General features: G+C 36.3%; 1 protein-coding gene across 1 annotated transcript in view; it reads right to left on the bottom strand.

The window, feature by feature from the left end:
- HERC2 (E3 ubiquitin-protein ligase HERC2) overlaps nucleotides 1-19655 on the bottom strand; it is a 971627-nt gene that overhangs the window by 358582 nt on the left and 593390 nt on the right. Inside the window, exon 56 of the mRNA XM_090372402.1 lies at nucleotides 15012-15156. Coding sequence (XP_090228528.1) covers nucleotides 15012-15156 — 145 coding nt within the window. The remainder of the gene's footprint in view (nucleotides 1-15011; nucleotides 15157-19655) is intronic.

The raw sequence follows: 19655 nt of genomic DNA, 5'->3' as shown, positions 1-19655 counted from the left end.
TCATTGTGCAGTGTATAACATCATGTATTGTAATGCTGAAACAGAATTCTGCTCTTCCTACTGCTGCCACAGTAGGAAGAGCAGAATTGCCCAATACCACATGACATTTATTGTTCAAGGAACAACAGCCAATGATCAAAGCTCAAAGTACGAGAAATAACTCCAGATAGTTACAGTACCTCCATCAAACTTTGTTGGGATGATATAACTTTGGTAAATACTTTCTCTGAGCATCTGCCAAATGCAACCATCAGATCAGAACCAGGTACTGGTTCTGATCTGATGGTTGCATTTGGCAGATGCTCAGTTTTGTTCTGGAGTGAAAAAATCACTCCATAACAAAACTTTCCAATTTTCCAGGACTAATTAGATAGGCTGTGTACAGAATGCTGTGATGTGCATTACACACACTGTCTACATCTGCTTTAATCATAAATTTAAAGTTAGTTTTGTAAAAATATTTATTATCAGTAAATATATCTTGTTATTGACATGTTATCAACTTTTATTAAACTGTATAGTTTTGTTATGGAGTGAAAAAATCAGTCCATAACAAAACTTTCCAATTTTCCAGGACTAATTAGATAGGCTGTTTACAGAATGCTGTGATGTGCATTACACACTGTCTATATCTGCTTTAATCATAAATTTAAAGTTAGTTTCATAAATTTCATCATAAATTTAAAGTTAAAGTTAATAAAAATATTTATTATCAGTAAATATATCTTGTTATTGAAATGTTATCAACTTTTATTAAACTGTATCATTCCAGAACTAGTCACATTAAAATTGTATATAAGTTTATTACAAAAAAATTAAATTTCAGCTCGCTTCAAATCATCTTGCTAATGTCATCTCCTTGAGATGACATCAGCCAGATGAGAATACAACAGAAGATTATTAATAAACAAATGAAAACAGAAAGCATATATGGAGTTAGTATCAATTTAACTTAATACAAAAAAAGACAATAAAAGTGGATAGTTGAGATTATTTACATATTAGAGCATGGGTATAAATTGAAAAGAATTATGTGAATAGTCTGATTGTTGATTAGAAATATCTCAGAAATTTGAGAGGAAAGAATTAGAAGTTAATGTTTGATTTGGAAAGTTCCAATGATGATGAAGAAAATGAACCAGTAAATTTTACTTACAATAAATAAAAAGATTAAAATTTAAAAAAGGTGGTCTAGAATAAATGTTGAAAATGTCAAGTTTTGGGAAAGAAAGTTTAAATAACCCACAACTATATTAATCTGCATCTGCTGTTTTAGGTGTTACTTAATTGGGTATAAGAGACTATTTCAGGTTTGAAAATAAGTATATGTGATAACGAATAAAATGAATAGAAGATGAGCTGAATGGAAGTATAATGAAAGATGTTCTGAGGGCATAAACATTTGAGCAGGTTAATGCTAGGGAAACAAGCTTAACTTTAGTCATGGTAGTAAACTGTATGAGAATACTTAGATTTAAGTGTTTTGTCAATAAAATTAGTAAATTTGAACTCCTAGTTAGGACAACTAGGAAGGATAAGAATGATGGGGTGTGTCCTCTTCCTTTTAAAAAAAAGCATCATAAGTGCAACAAAAGCTTTCCCAGATTCAGAAGTTATGTTGTTGTTGGGTTTTTTTGGCACAAGAGCTACTTTGGCTATATTGTACCTATTCAGAAGTTATACGTACTAGTATAAAACATGTGTAGTGTGAGATAGTTGGAAGCAAAGGTATAATGAGAGTGGGAGTAATCTACTGATCAGAAGATTGTTCAGATATGATGAGTCTCTAGTTGAAAATGGCACTAGCTAGCAAATGTGAGTGTCTCTTATCATGGTTAATTCCATTTTCCTTTAATTGATTGGAGCAAGCAGAAAGGAAACTCACTGTGGGTTGTGATAGTTTTAAATCAACTAGATGACTGTTACTTATAACAGTGTATTAGGGAAAGTGCTTAGGGCAAGAATAATCCAGACCGTTATCGTCAATGAATCAAATGACATCATAGAGCTGCTAACAGTAAAGAAACATTAACATGGTGTGATCATAGAGTTTAAAGTTGGATAGGAGGGAGGGAGGGAGGGGAGTTAGAAAAATTTGGTTTTCCTTTTTTAAGGAGCATTAGCAATTAAGGCCATATTGCTCTGAGGATATGCAGTGGTCATTCCCATACCTTTCCGCATCCTCCGTATTTGGTGGTCATGGGCTCGAACCCTGGTCTAATCAAGAAGTGTGTGCTACGCACTGCTGCTGCTGCTGCTCCTGCCCACCTGGCTACGGAGGCACCAAGGGTAAGAGAGAGTTAGCAGCCGTTAAAGGCAAAGGAATTTCAGGAAAGGAGACTTTGAAAGCTTGAAATGCGACATGACATCTGCCAACTGAGAAAATAGCTCACAGAGAACAAATATGTGAGAATTGTCATAGATGCCTTGAAGGTACATACACCTTTAAGAAAGCATAATGCAATGAGAATTTTGTGATGGATGAATATTAACTAGGCAGTTTAATAAAACAGAAGAAGATGACAGGGAAAGGTTCTCTGTTATAGTACCACATAAAAGATTAGGCTGACAAAGGCAGATTATGAGGAATTGTTGGATAAGAAAGCAAAGAGCAGGGACAAGAGGTTTTCATATATGTGAACACAAAGAAAAGAACAACAAATCAATATCTTAAATAACCCAGCTAATGTTGCAGATAAATTGATCATGAACTCTACATCAATAGTTACAGAAGAAGAAAGACCCTTCATGGCGAGGAGAAACTGTGCAAGTGAAGCTTGAAAGCATGAAATTAGCAATACAGAAATTTTGGAACTATTTATTAGAAAAACCATTCTTCCTCAATTTGAATTTATGTGTAGTTGTAGTAAGAAGAAGAATGCCATCAGTATTGAGATTACTCAATCCAATCAAGGACTTAAATACCTCAATCAGGTCTCCTTGCAGGTAGTCAACTTCCAGATTTTGCAATTTGCAGAACTGAAGTCTTTCTTGGTAAAATCACAGTTTGTTCTCTTCACCAATGTTGTTGTCATTCTCTGCCACCGTTCCTCCTGATCTACATCCTTCCTAAATCGAGGCCTCCAGACCTGTATGTAGTACTCAAGATGCAGCATAAACACTGCCCTGTACAATGTGATACTCACCTCCTTTCCCTGCTAGAAACTTCCTGTATATCACTGACAAAAAGCCCATGAACTGTCCTGGTAGCCTACCTACACTTCTCGGAGAACTTCATATCTGATTCCAGAATCACCCTAGGTCTTTTTCATTTTCCACTGTCCTGAGTGTAGTACCACACAGTAGGTACAATAATCCGGCATTACTGTCACTTATACGCAGTACTTTGCATTTGTCAACATTAAACTTCAACTGTCATTTCTCAGCCCAGGAGCTTAATTTTTCTGGATCTTGTTACAATAGCATACCTTGATTACCATCATTAACCACCATGCCAAAACCTTTGTATCATCCACAAACTTAGATATTTTAATGTTCACAATTCCAGCTGGCTTCCCTTTTCTAGTCACATGGACCCAGCTGGTTGAGAAACTGAGGCTTTTGAAATTACTAAAGGGCCTCGCAAGGACTGTTCATTTACCTACCATAATACCAGACAATCCTAACCATGCAGCCAACATTCTTGACCTTTTCCTCACAAACAATACTTCTAAGTACACAGTCGAGGTGAGTGGTCCTCCAGGCACCTCAGATCACAACTTGGTGGTGGGCACTTCTTGATTGGATCCTTTCTTTCGTGGTCATTCTCAACCTCGTGTTGTTTTGCATTAGAAGAATGCAAAATGGAATGATCTGCACCATTTATATTTTTCTTTTCTTTGGTTGGATTATAGCTTTAAGTTTTCTGATGTCAACATTTCCCCAGATCATGTCAGTGAAATTCATGTCCTTTATATAAACCTTGGTTTTTCCAATAAATGTGCTAAGGCTGTTCAAGAGAAGAATGTTGTATATCATAACTGGCTTGCATCCAAACCTCCAGGTTCATTTTCTGCCTATAATAAAACTTGCAACAATTGAAAAGCAGTCATTAATCAGTCCAAACAAGATTTTGAACATGCTAAGACTAAAAAAATTGCTTCTTCTCCAAATGGAAGTCAAGCATTCTGGTCTTTTGCCAAACCTATTGGCCACAACTTTTGCCCATATCTGTTGCCACCTCTGTCAAAACCAGATGGATCTATTGCCACTTCAGCTAAAGATAAAGCCAACCTGCTAGCATCCTATTTTTCTTCCAACTCATATATTGATGATTGTGGTGAATCACCTCGCACCATTCCCAGTACACTCTATTCAAAGGCTCCAGTGGTCTTCGGTCAAAAGACATTTTTAAAAAGCTGATAAGTGGAATTTTATTATTGATTTGAAATTATTTTTCTCTAACTTTTGATTTAAATTTAGTAGTGTAGTATTTGTTTGTGATTTCCTGATTAATTTGGTGTATATATTCTTTACTTAGCATTTGTAATTGCGTAAATAACCACACTCGACTTCTGCCAGCATTTTGTTGTACTGATAGGAACGTTTGAATTCTGCCACCATTGATTTAGCAGATACTGCAGGTTTCTACATAGCTTGTAGCAGAGTAATCAGTATCCGAAGAGGATTATCAACTATAATTTATAAACTTTATTATATTAACTTTATTAACTTAACTTTATCATGTAGTCCATAACATACCATACAACATTAATATTCTTTTTAGAATCAGTAATTTGGCATAGATATAGTATCACAAATAGGTTGTGCGAGAGTTCGAAACAAGTAGGTTGGAAATAGATAGTTAAATTTATTATCTATTATAATTATTTAAAATTTATAAATGTAACACTATAGTGTAATACCTAGAACTTAAACTTGATAGATATAGAATTCGTATAATGTTAACTTGGTAGGAGATACAAAATACATACACTGTATCTCATCCCTGTTGAATCAGTAATTCAATAATGTAAACTTCAGAGCATAACTGGTGCATAGTGTTATTACTGCATTGGAATAAGTTTAGTGCAGTGTTTTTAATTATATTGAAATTGGACCAAAACCATGCCTCAGTCCAGAGCAGCAAAGAAAAATGCTCTAGGTTGGTTGGTTGGTTGGTTGTTTAAGGAGTTTATGGCGCATTAGCATCTAAGGCTATATCAGTATCCGAAGAGGATTATCAACTATAATTTATAAACTTTATTATATTAACTTTATTAACTTAACTTTATCATGTAGTCCATAACATACCATACAACGTTAATATTCTTTTTAGAATCAGTAATTTGGCATAGATATAGTATCACAAATAGGTTGTGCGAGAGTTCGAAACAAGTAGGTTGGAAATAGATAGTTAAATTTATTATCTATTATAATTATTTAAAATTTACAAATGTAACACTATAGTGTAATACCTAGAACTTAAACTTGATAGATATAGAATTCGTATAATGTTAACTTGGTAGGAGATACAAAATACATACACTGTATCTCATCCCTGTTGAATCAGTAATTCAATAATGTAAACTTCAGAGCATAACTGGTGCATAGTGTTATTACTGCATTGGAATAAGTTTAGTGCAGTGTTTTTAATTATATTGAAATTGGACCAAAACCATGCCTCAGTCCAGAGCAGCAAAGAAAAATGCTCTAGGTTGGTTGGTTGGTTGGTTGTTTAAGGAGTTTATGGCGCATTAGCATCTAAGGCTATAATGCAGCAAGTCAATGCTGTGATCGGGGGGAAATTAAGGAAGGTGGTTGTCCTCTGAATCACAGCCTTATGAAATGTATTGCTTGTTTCATGTTTGAGGGCTCTAAGGAACAGGAAATGATATTGCCTTTGTGTGTGCTCGATGTGAACAGTGTGTAGATATTAGGTGCCAACTCAGCAATGTTATGGGCCTTTAGAAGAGCTTGAAGAATGGGTGGATACCCTCGAAGGATTTAAATTGGGTCATCAAGCTCTCATCAAGATCAAGTGCAAGCTCTGACTTGCACTTGATTATCAGGCAACACAGTGGCAAAACTGCCACCCCAGAGCAGAATGCATTGGTCCTACAAGAGCTAGTAGGACCAATGCATTTGGTGATTGTATTATCAGAGAAATATATTGTGCAAAAAGAATAGGTGGAATAGGGCCAGAATATGCCTGCCAGGGACAAAGGTTTATGACGCTGTGGAGTAGGTATCGTCTTTTAAAGGCACAAAAAATTATACCATTGTACATGCTGGAACTAATGACATTAAGAGCAGAACTGCAGATTTTCTTAACAAGTACAGGTCAACGTTGAAAAAAGTCATGAGTTAGGGTTAAATTTGAAAATGTCTGCAATTCTGCATAGACACGATAGGAGAGAGTATATGATGAGAGCCTTGTCAATCAACTTGGCAATCAATACGGAGATTATCAAGGTTCATGCAGTAGAATTTTTCTTGGCATGGCTGTGCTCGTAAACAGAACAGACTGATCCAACAGGGATGAGATACGCTTAAATAAAAAGGGTGCAAGAATATTTTACCACTAATGCTATTGAGGCAGTGTTAGGTCGGTCAGAAAACTGCTAACTTGGAGAGATACACAGATTAATACATTACAATAGCTGCACGCAGAGGTGAAAGTGATTCTTGCACTTCTTTTATTGGAATAAGAAGCAGCCTGGAAAGCAAGGTGCCAGGTAATTCTAAAAAGGATGGGAGTCATCGGGGAACAATTAAATACATGGGTTGTGTTTGAGTATATAAGAACACATACAGGTATAGTTACATGTACACCAATCCTAGGAGTACAGTAAATAAATTTCATGAATTTGAAGTGTTGGTCAAGACATCAAAGACAGATATTGTTGGGATATCAGAAACATGAATATTTCTGAATGAAAATTTCATGAATAAAAAGAATATTAATTCCTTATGTCGCACAGAGATGAGGAATGCAGAATTGGAATTTTGAAAGTACAATGTATACAGAAAAGACAGACAGGATAGGAATGGAGGAGGGATTAAGCTGTTAGTTAGGAAACAAATAAAATCTAAGGCAGTACTTCCACTTATGTTAACATGAGTGCCTGGTGCAATGTTCAGTCAATTTGAAGTGACATAAGCACAGGGAAAGCAAAAATGAGAAGAAGAGGTGTGATATAGGACTAATGACTCTGATGAGTACAATGAACAACTGTACAGAGAAATAGAGGGAGCCAGTAAATCAGGATGCCTTATAATGGGGGATTTTAACTTTCCAGATATTGACTGAAATTTGTCATTGGTCACTTGCACACTAGCAATGGATGTATTGGATGACCATTTTCTCCAGCAGCATGTTCAAGAAGCAACCAGAGGGAATAATATTATTGATCTAATTATCAGCAGTAATTATTCATGCATTAAAAATCTGCAAATAAAAGAATCACTAGGTGGCAGTGATCACAGTGTACTGATGTGGGATTTACTTAAAGATGTAACTACTATCAGGGTTAAAGGGTAGGGTTTTTATTTTCATAAGGGTGACTAGGTTTTCATAAGGGTGTCTCAGACAGTTTTTAATTCTTTATAGTGGAACCAATTGATGATGTTAACATTAACAAATTCTAAATGGGAAGCATTCAAGGAATGCTTCCCATTTAGAAATTGTTAGAATCTTTGAAGCTATTAGGCTTTTCATACCAACTAAGAAATACTGTTCAACTTTTAGGCCTAAGTGGATGTGAGTTGAACTAATGAGACTAGTGGCAGAGAAGAAAAGGCATATTTGCATATAAATTATCAGAAGAGAACAGAAGCCTATGACAGATATAAGCTAGTCTGTAATCAAGTCACAAAGGAGGCTAGGCAAGTGAAGGAAGATTAGGGGAGATCTTAGGCAAAGGATGCAAAAAAAACAGCAAAGATTCCTTTACTTAACTAAAATCTAGAAGGAAGGGGAATCAGATTGGTCCATTTGATATCGATGGTTCACTTTTGATGATTCTGCTCAGGAAGTTGACAAACTAAATGAGTATTTTGCATCTACATTCACACATGAGGAATTCTGTAGAGAAGTGGAGGCCTGAATTTATCAAACTGTAACAGGGAGCAAAATGATTTTGTAATAACTGAGAGGAAAGTGGAGGAGAAATTGAAGTTAAACATAAGACAGGCACCTGCAGTGGATGGAATCAATCTAGTTATATTAAGGGAGGAAGAAAAAGAAGTAAGCAAACCCTAATCGATAATACTGGAGATGTGCAAAGGTATCTCCAATTCACAAAGGGGATTCAAAGGGTGACATGAGTAATTACAGACCTATCAGTTTACCTTCTGATCCGAGAAAATAATAGTCATTGGTTAAAGAAGCAATGCAGGATCATCTAGACAAGACTGCAATTATAATTCAGACACAACATGGGTATGTTAAGGGGAAATCTTGCTCAACCAATTTGGTTGGATACTACGATGTGTTCACAAAGATACTGGATGCAAAAAATAAATTTTATATCATATACTGGGACTTTCAGGAAAGCTTTTAATACTGTTACAATAAAAGACTGCTGTACAAATTGGAGCAGTATAGCATTAAGGGCAAGTTGCTGCTATGGATAAAGAGATCGTTGAGTTGGAGAAGACAGAGTGGTAATTAAAAATAAATTTTATATCATATACTGGGACTTTCAGGAAAGCTTTTAATACTGTTACAATAAAAGACTGCTGTACAAATTGGAGCAGTATAGCATTAAGGGCAAGTTGCTGCTATGGATAAAGAGATCGTTGAGTTGGAGAAGACAGAGTGGTAATTAATGAACACTTCCCTCTGTGTACTAATGTTATTAGAGGAGTCCCCCCAGGGTTTGGTGTTAGGACCTTGTTTTCTACATTTATCAATGATATTGATGAAGGTATATCCGGTTTAACGTCCAAGTTTGCAGGGTTGTTGCAACAGTATGCTACTGCAACAGGACCTAGAAAAGTTGGGGAAAATGAGCTGAGAGGTGGCAACTGAAGTTTAACATTGACAAATGCAAAGTACTGAATATGGATAGCAGTAACCCCAGAGTGACGTACATACTGTGTGTTATAATACTCAGGGTAGTGGAGAATGAAAATGTCCCTGGGGTATTTGTGCAGTCTGATAAGAAGTTTTCAGAGCAGCTCATGGGGTCTTGTCAGTGATATACAGAAATTTTGCTAGCAGGAATAAGGAGGCGATTATCCCTTTGTATAAAGCAATGGTCAGGTGACATTGAGTACTGCATATAGGTCCAGAAGCCTCATTTCAGGAAGGATGTAGAGCTGTTGGAAGAAGTACAGAGAAGGGCAACGAGATGGGTGATATGAACAATGCAGTGCACTTATGAAAAAAAGCATAAGTTCTGCAAATTGCAATGTCTCGAGACTAGGTAAGGCGATCTGACTGAAGTGCATAAGGCTTTGAATGGTTTGATCAAGCTCAATGCTGATGGGATTCTTCCTCTTGCTCAGCTTACACACTTCAAGGGGAATAAATTCAAATTCAGGAAAGACGGTTGCAGAATAGATGGTGCAGAAGTTTTCCTTTAGCCAGCAGGTGGGGGTAGACTGTTGGAACAAACTTTCATCTGTCATTGTAGAAGTTGATAGCTGGAATAAATTCAAGGAAGAACTGAACGAACTTTTGGAGAAAATGGATAGGTGAATGAGAAGTGTGTTTTTTTTTTTTTTTTTGTTTGTTTGTTTGGCTGATGCTGTATAAGCTTGCTTTCTTTGCATCCTATGCCATTACTAATGCTAATGCTAAAAGGATGTCAGAAGGATTTTTATCAATCTTGATGCTAAGAAAGCTTCAGGTCCTGATGGTATTTCTTCACTTGTTCTCAAAATATGTGCTCCTGAACTTACTCCTGTTCTGTGTTGCCTTTTAAGTTTCTTATTCCAAAAGTGTTTTTTCCTTTTGCTTGGAAATTTACTCATACCCAGGCAGTTACTAACAAGGGTGACAAATCCCTGCCATGAAATTATCATCCCATTGCACTTACTTCTACCCTTTCTAAAGTAATATAAACATCAATTAACCACATTCTTAAACTATCAAGAAACCTTCCATCTGATCAATGATTGCCAGTATGTATTCCATCAGCGTCGATCCACTGGTGATATTCTGGCTTATGTTACTCATCTATGGGCAAATTCAAAGGAAAAATTTGGTGAAACTCAAGCAGTTGCTCTTGACACTTCAAAGGCTTTTGATCATGTTTGGCATAAGGGTCTTGTACATAAGCTTCCATCTTATGGTTTGCCAACTTTTTTTTGTAATTGGGTAACCAGTTTTATCTTTAATCGCTCACTGCAGGTGATGGTAGGTGGCTCTGTCTTCTAACTTCTCCACTAATGCTTGTGTTCCCCAAGGTTCAATTCTCTCCCCCACTCTTTTCCTATTGTATATTAATGATCTTCTTCTATTGACCAGAAATCCTATCCATAGTTTTACTGACAATAGCACATTGCATTCCACCTTTCAGTTTGAGAAACCTTGCCCTGCACAAACAGCTTCAACTTCTCACATATCCACTGCCAATTCCTTAAATGCTGATCGCCACATAATTTTCCAATGGGACAACGGTAACTTAGTTGATTTCAATCCTTCAAGAATTCAGACCTATCTTATATCTTGCAAAAAGGATTCTTCTGCTCCTATACTTAACTCCAATGACACTCAGATTTCTAAACAAGATCACATATCTCTATTAGGCATTTGTTACCTTGACTTCCAATCTTGCTGATCAAGGAAATCACCTGTGGTTTAATAGTCACCTTTTCAATGTTTCAGATGGTGGCGGTGGGAATATGAAAAACATTTCTTTTACAACCTTCTAGATTTGAATAAATCAGAGGAAATAACTTGAATGTGCATAATATTGAAGGAGTGGCAATATCTCTCAGGTGGTGTGTGTATAACACAATTAGTATGTTGAATATTGAAATATGACTGAAAAATGCAAACCACATTACATTGGTACTGAACTTTTTTGTAGTATTCTCCTGATGTTAAGAGGGAAAGAAATGGGAACAATTTCTTTCCAGTTTCTTTTTTTTCCCTTTCTTTCTTTTTTTTTTTTTCTGTTTCAATTTCTTTCCAATAGTGAAGAAGGTTTTTGTGCTTTCCTTTCTAGTCAAATGAATGATCTTACTGTCAAGGTTAAGTAAAAAATGAGATTGAAATATGAATCACTCTTGACTGGGGGATCCCTGGGAGGAAGATACCCACATAGCTTATTATCCTGAAGAAGGTAATATCAAACAGGGATGAAAGATGGTGGTTTCTGCAGGGTGGGTGGTGCTGATGTAATTAAGCTGTAGTTTCAAGTCACCTCCGAAGACTATGGGAATGATAATGCTGGTTTTGACATTGAGCATGGTATGCTAGAAACCAGAAGTTTAATCAAGTCACTCAGGTTTTAGGCACACTATGGTTCTAACAGACATTTTGAAATGTATGGAAACAATTAGGAAGGAGATGTATTCATCTTTTTTTTACTTCTTATTTGATGCAGTGCTATAATAGATATTCAGATTTTGGTAACTCTTTGAGCAAGTGGCTACCATGTTTCCAACTCACTAGGATAGCATCAACGTACTGCAGCCAGAGTTTAAAGTGAATCTGAGAGCTAAGACCCATTAAAGACTTTGCTCTCAGATTTGCTTTAAACACCTGGGTAAGAAGGAAAAGAAGGGCTTACCCAAGTTCAAACCCTTCTGAAAGTAAAAGATGCTGAGAAAACAGAAGTAGGCCTCAAATGCACACACTAGTGAGTTGAAGCTATCACATCAGACACAAACATTGTTTTGATAAAGCCAATGCGGATGTTATCATGGAGAATTTTTGCAAGTCACTTTTGCAGCCTCAAACTGAATATATCATCATTTACATCTGTACATGTCTGACATGAGAGAAGATCAAATATTTCACAGAGCACTGGTTATTAGGAATAATGGGTAGTATCTATGAAGGGCCTCACTCAATAAACTTCCTCATGGGCCTTAAATGCTGTAAAAAAGTGAGGACACTTGAGTTATTACAGTTGAGCAATCAGTTGGTGGGGTCATGTCCTGGTTCAAGAGTAATAAGTTTCTTTTTAGTGGCCAGACTTTTTGGGGCTGTTGCAATATGTGTCTCAATAATGGAGATGGATCAGGACCTTATACTTGTACATATACTATGGTGGCAACTACCTTGTTGTTCCAAAGAAAACAGGACTGGCAATTTTCATATTTAGTGTTTCTGTACCACTGAAAATTAGATGCGTGAACCACCATTAGCATGTTTCATCACCATTTGAAAACATATATCTGCTTTCAACTATATATTCTGAATTAATCCAGGACTGAAAATACTGGTTTTAAACCTATGTTCTGTAGATCTATAGTATTTAAAGTGTTCTTGGGATGCAAATATCCAAAAATATTTCATCATTAATTGTTTATTTAATTTGCATCCATACAAGGCTTTTAAAGATGGTACAGTTTCATGGAAAATTTGAGTTTGTGAAAGAGCTTTATGACCAGAAGAAGCTGAAAAACAATGAAGTTAAAACAACCACTGTAGTACTATTAACTATTTTTTAATTTCATCTAAATTCTTAAGGTTCAACATGTCATTCCTGCCACCAATATTTTTAAATAATGTTCAAATACCCATCGCATTTTAGGGCAAAAGCCTCAAGTTGCGTAGTGAGTTAACATGCTTACATTTTTAAGCATGTTAACTCACTATGCAACTGTAAGCTTGTTAACTCACTATGCAACTGTAAGCTTGTTAACTTACTATGCAACTGTAGTAAGCTTGTTAACTCACTACGCAACTGTAAGCATGTTAACTCACTACGAAACTGTAAGCATGTTAAACTCACTATGCAACTGTTGTTTGTTATTTGGTTTTTAGGAGCATTAACAACTAAGGCCATATTGCTCTGACTACTCAACTGTAAGCATGTTAACTCACTATGCAACTTGAGGCTTTTGCCTAAAATGTGACGTAATTCAAATTACTACGCATCATCAGGCATCTCACATATTGTTGAGTTATACTTCGCAACTGCCTTGCCATCATTGCAACACCAGGGTGCCTGTCCACCCACCGAAGAGGAGCCAATCAGCTCTGAAACGGTGGCGTCTGGGTGGTGACATCTGCTGAGAATAAGTAACAACAGTGTTCTCCTATGTTGAAGAGTTACTTATTCAAGGTAGTGTAATATCATGGCAACATGCTGTGAAGGTATTCACAATATGAGATATACATAATGATGCCAATGTTATAACTATTTAGTAGTTAGCTGCGAGCAGATCTGATGCATTTTCACTAACTTGTAAGCATGTTCAAATACCCTTACAGGTGTATCGCTTTAATTTCGTTCCGTAAAAACAGAGCGCTAAGCGAGAGCAGCATTTCCATAAGGTAACACATGTATTTGTGAGTTGCGGTCGGTGCCATAGGATATTTCCTAAAACGGTAGTGAAAAGATGCACAAATGTCGGTCAAAATATTTAATATTCAAATATTTGTACATATAAAATATTCTGCATTACATACATATATAATTATGTGGTAACTACTTACGTATCAAAATTAAACTTAAAATTCCAATTAAAATCATGAATTTAATTGATCTAAATTGATTTAATTTAATTGATGAATTTAATCAAGAAAAATGTGTCGATTTTGGGTTGAACTTTGGCCCTATTCCAAATAAAATAAAAGGGGTATTAATTTTAAATCCCCTGCAGCATTACCACCCAACAATAAAGTCAACCGATCCTTTGCTGCTTTGCAACCTGGCATGTTTTTTTTCTTTATTCAATATGAAACTTCTTTTAGGTATTCATTTCCACAAAAGTCCTGCTTCATCTATGTTAAAAATTTGTTGAGAAGTATAACAAATAATATACCTCTTCAATAATTTTAACAAGTTCTTTTTTGAAAGTTTCGGTTCCTTCTGCACTTGCAGCTTTTCCCTGGATTTTAAATCTATTCGACCAGCCCTTACTAGTTTTAAATGGTTCCACTTTTCTTTTTTTTAGGTGAGTTTTCTTCAGATCATCATATTGGCTAATTTCTCTCTCTCTCTCTCTCTTTTTTTTTTTTTTTTAATAACATTTAACTTAACTGAATTCTGCATTAGATATTATCTTCGATAAAATTAGTTAAAGTCTTTCCATTTCAATCCTAATAGCCGGCCTAGCCCTAGTTGCATGCAGTGGAACAGCTATCTTTCCCGCTGCTAAAATTAATTCTTTATTTTTTTTTTATAACTGTTCTTACAGTTAAACTTGCAAGTCCTAAATTATGGCACACATCTGCTTGTCTTTGACCGGAATCGATTCGCTTCAAAACGTCTTAATTTGATTTTCAAATTTAGTCTTTTTCTTACATTTATAGTCTTTGTACTGCGCTCATACGTTCTTGCTTTTTCATTCTTATCGGCCATTATTAACTCTTTGAAAATGTAACTGCGTTGGTTGCATTAATTATGATACAATGTTCAAGTAAACTGTCTGTTTCGCACGATGTCTAATACGGTACTGAGTGATGACTAGACTTCGGATAAATGCATATAACACAAATATTACAAGCAATAAACTTGATCATTTTTTAAAATGTTGATCTCGGAACTACGTAACAAGTCACTGTACTGCAATTAAATTAGCATGCGAGAAAATTTCACTGAGCGTGGAAAAATTTCTCAAGTCGGCGTGGGAAATGTTTTAATGCCATTTTGCTATTCATTTTCAAGCTATCAACTCCATCAAATGAAACGATTTCGTTAAATATGCCAAAAATGCAATCTGTAAATGAGCGTTATAGTGATCTGTGACAGCGTTATAGTCAGATAGGGGTTATAATATAAGAACAGCGTTATAGAAAATCAGCATAAAGTGAACTGCATTATAACGAGGGCCTGATGTATTTGTATTTTTACCTCATGGTTTCACAAAGTAAGGGTTAATTAAATTAACAGCAATGAATGTGAAAGTAAGAAAAGATATAGGATATTTGTTCTACTCACCTGTCCAGTATCAGATACAGCCAAACAGTGAAGCGCGCCAACAGCAACATGAATCACTTTTTTCCCACGGAGTCCTTCCACAATCTGAGGACGCCTTACATGAGCATCAGTACCATGACCAAGTCGGAAATAGTCACCTTTACCCCTATTAAATGTGAAAAATTTTCATATCAAATTTAATTTTACTAAAAATTCGTATTCAACAGAAATCACAGACAGGGGAACAATAAGACAGAATGATTATAAAGAAACTGTGGTACATCAAAAGTTAAGCATCCCAGCAACAACTGGTAACAGATATGTTTTAGCATTAGTAGTGGCATATCATAAAGCATATACAACATCAGCCAAAAAAAAAAAAAAACTTTCCCATTTCACCTATCTATTTGCTCTAAAAATTTTGTTGTCCATTTCCTCTTTGAATTTATTTAAGCTATCAACTTCCACAACAATAGATGGAAGTTTGTTCTATCAATCAACCACTCAAGGGCTAAAGACACATTTCTGCACATCTATTCTGCAACTGTCTTTCCTCACTTTGAATTTATGTCACCCCCTTAAGTGCATAATCTGAGCAAGAGGAAGAATCCCATCAGTGTTGAGCTTGCTCAAACCATTCCAAGCCTTATACACTTCAATCAGACCACCTTGCAAGTGTCAAGTCTCCAGATGCTGCAATTTGCAGAACTTAAGCCTTTCTTGGTAAGAGTACCCCTTTGCTCCCTGAACCAATCTCATTGAACTTCTCTATACTCGTTGCAGCAGCTCTACATCATTCCCAAAATGAGGCCTCCACATCTGTATCCAATACTCAAGGTGTGGCCTGACCATTGCCTTATATAAAGGGATGTTTTTCTTATCCCTGCTAGCAAAGTTCCTGTATATCATTGACAACACCCCATGAGCAGCTGTGGCACCCTGTCTGCACTGCTCTAAAAACTTCATATCTGACTGCACAATTACTCAGAGGTCTTTTTCATTTCCCACTAAACTGAGTGTGGTACTGCACAGTTGGTGTATTACTCTGGGCTACCTCACTGCTACCCATATGCAGTATTTTGCATTGTCAATGTTAAAATTCAGTTGCCAGTTCTCACAGACCATCTGCCCAACTTTTCTAGATCCTGTAGCTGCAGCATACTGTCATTAACAAACCTGCAAACTTGGACTTTAAGTCTGATATACATTCATCAATATCATTGATAAATATAGAAAACAAAAATAGGCCCAACACCGAACCCTGGCGTTTGTTAACTCACTACACACTTTAACAAATTCCTCATGTGGGCCTGGGGAACTCCATTAATAACATTTAACATTAGTCCATGAAGAGCAGTGTCCACTGATAACCACTTTCTCTCTTCTCCCACTCAACTGTTCTTTTATACATTGTAGCAATTTGCCCTTAATGCCATACTGCTCCAATTTGTATAGCAGTCTTTTATGTAAAACAATATTAAAAGCTTTCCTGAAATCCAAGTATATGATATCAAAATTATTTTTTGCATCCAGTATCTTTGTGATCACATTGTAGTATCCAACCAAATTAGTTGAGTAAGATTTCTCCTTAACAAACCCATGTTGTATCTGAACCGCACTCTTCTCTAGATGATCCTGCATTGCTTCTTTAACCAGTGACTCCATTATTTTCCCCAAAACAGGTTAAACTAACAGGTCTGTAATTACTCATGTCACCCTTTGATTCCCTATGTGAATTGGGAATATATTTGCACATCGCCAGTCTGTGGTGACCTCCCTTGGATCGAAGGGTGCTCTTATAATTATGGCTAAGGGTTTGCTTTACTTCCTTTGCTGCCTCCCTTAATATAACTGGACAGATTCCATTCACCCAAAAATGAAGTTAAACATTTTCTTATGTTTAACTTCAATAATTTCTCCTCCACTTTCCCCTCAGTTATTACAAAATCATTTAGCTCCCTGTTACAGTTTGATAAACTTCTGGCCTCCACTTCCTTACAAAATTCCTCATGTGTGAGTGTAGATGCAATACTCATTTAGTTTGTTAACTACCTGAGCAGGTTCATCAAAAGTCGAACCATCGATATCAAATGAACCAATCTGATTCGTCCCCTTCCTTCTAGAGTTTACATAAGTAAAGAATTCTTTCTGTTTTGTTTTGTTTTTTGCATCCTTTCCAAAGATTTTTCGTAATCTCCCTTTGCTTGCCTAACCTCTTTTGTGACTATATTACAAACTAGCTTATATCTACCATAGGCTTCTGTTTCACCTGATAATCTTTATGCATCCCAAGTATTTTTATTCTCTGCCATGAGTCTCATTAGTTCATCTGACATCCATTTAGGCCCAAATGTTAAACAGTAATTCTTAGTTGGTATGAAAAGCCTATTAGCTTCCAATATTAATTTCTTGAATGCTTCCCGTTTAGAATTTGCTGTTGGTAACATCATCAGTTGCTCCCACTGCATAAAATTTAAAAACTGAGACCACCACCACAGTCATGTTTACAAAGGAAAAAATCTTACCCTTTAACCCTGATGGTAGTTATATCTTTAAGTAAATCCCACATCAGTACAGTGTGATCACTGAGACCCATGATTCCTTTATCTGCAGATTTTTAATGCATGAATAATCACTGCTGATAATTACATCAAGAGTAAGAATATGCATTATTCTTAACACATGGGTAATTACTGCTGATAATTAGATCAAGAGCATGTTTGGGAGGCAACAGGAGAGTTGCCTCACGAACATGTTGCTGTAAAAACAATCCTCCAATAAATCCACAAAATCTTGCTTGTGTGCAAGTGAACAACCAAAAAGTTCCAGTCAATATCTGGAAAGTTAAAATCCCCCATTATAAGACATTCTGATTTACTGGCCATCTCTATTTCTCTGTACAGCTATTTTATTGTACTCATCAGAGTCATTAGGTCTATAACACATTCGTAGTCTCATTTTTACTTTACCAGTGCTTTAGTCACACCAAACTGATTCAACACTGCACTGGCCACCCATGTCAACTGGATTCACTGCCATAGATTTTATATGTCTCCTAAGTAACAGCATAACCCCTCCTCCCTTCCTATCCTATCCTATCTTTCCTTTCTGTACACATTGTACTAGCCAAATTCAAATTCCTCATTCCTTATATCTATGTTACACCAAGTCTCTGATATCTGAAATGTGCAGCTAAGTAATGAATAAGCCTGCAATGAAGAACGCTGCAGATGCAGATATTGATCATGCTACCATCACCTGAAGATTAGGTTCGTTGGTTGGCTGGTTTAGTGTTTAATGGCACACTGGCAGCAAGGCCATAATTCACCAAGTCAAAATTAAAGTGATACAAAAAATTTGGTAGCCTATAAACTGGCTACCACGTTAAGAAGGTAAACATAATATACTCCGGTATAAAGGTAAATAAAAAAATATAAACTTAAATCTTTCTATATAAATTGATTGAGTGTAAAAAGTTAAAAATGTCAGACATGTTGTCTCTGTCACCTAAAATCTGACTGAGCGTAAATGATTCAGCCAGATTATTAAAATCCCTAAAAAACAAATGTCGTGGTTCTATAAAGACAGGAAACTCTATAAAAACGTGACGAATAGTTAAAATAGTATTACACATATCACACATAGGTGGGTCATCTGCCCTCAGCAAAAAGTAATGTGTTAGATGACTATGACCTATGTGGAGCCAATAGTTTGTTAACTACCTGAACGACTTCAGGTAGTTAACAAACCTGAGCAAGAACAACTTCCTCTCTTCGAACCCTGCGTAGACTGGACTGTGATTGCATGATTACAGGTTTTATGTGATGTAGTTTATTTGTGGCCTGTTCGTGCCAGGAATCTTGCCATTGGGAATATAATTTAGAACATATTATTTGCCTGTAGTTTGTATAGGGGACTGAGAGGCAATGATTATCCAGGGAAATGGCTGACTTGGCAGCGGTATTAGCTAATTCATTTCCCCGGATCCCAATGTGGCTTGGGATCCAGCAGAAGCGAATGTCAAATTCTGATTCAAAAAGAGAAAAAAGCGCCTGCTGGATCCGGGACAGGACCAAGTGAGGGTCATGGATAACATGGATAACAAAGCTTGTAACACGCTTGATGAGTCACTATATATCATATACCTTTGGTAATTGCTGTTTTTAATGTGATCAAGGGCTGTTTCTATCACATGCAACTCTGCAGTATAAATGCTAGTTTCCTGTGGGATCATATTTTGTGAGTGGGACAGTGTCTGTGGGACAATGTTTTGTGAGGAAACACAACAGTAGATCCCACATAATATTCTGACTTCGAGCCATCTGTATAGACTGACAGAAAGTCAGAATACTGCTGTCTATGTGATGCAAAGAGTTGCTGGCGGCATAGTAGCCTTCTCCCAGATCTTAAAGGAGAAGTCACAAGTTGGAATACAGGCATGCCAGGGTGGAAGGAATTTCCTCGATGACTGGGCAACGTTGTCTACCATTATGTTTAGTTCATTTAATAGTCCTTGAATGCGAATACCAAAAGGTTTGTTGGAAGTCCGATGGGTGTTGTAGAGATCTTCCCAGCGTGGCTCAAAAACGGATGCCCACATGGGATGATCGCGCAGGGATTTTAATTTAAAGGCATATTGTAAAGACAACTGCTTACATTGAACAG

The sequence above is a fragment of the Mastigoproctus giganteus genome, chromosome 1 (genome assembly GCF_048544385.1).
Source record: "Mastigoproctus giganteus isolate SK-2022 chromosome 1, ASM4854438v1, whole genome shotgun sequence".
Taxonomy (NCBI): domain Eukaryota; kingdom Metazoa; phylum Arthropoda; class Arachnida; order Uropygi; family Thelyphonidae; genus Mastigoproctus; species Mastigoproctus giganteus.
The sequence above is the reverse complement of the archived record's forward strand: the minus strand, read 5'-3'. Positions and strand labels throughout refer to the sequence as shown.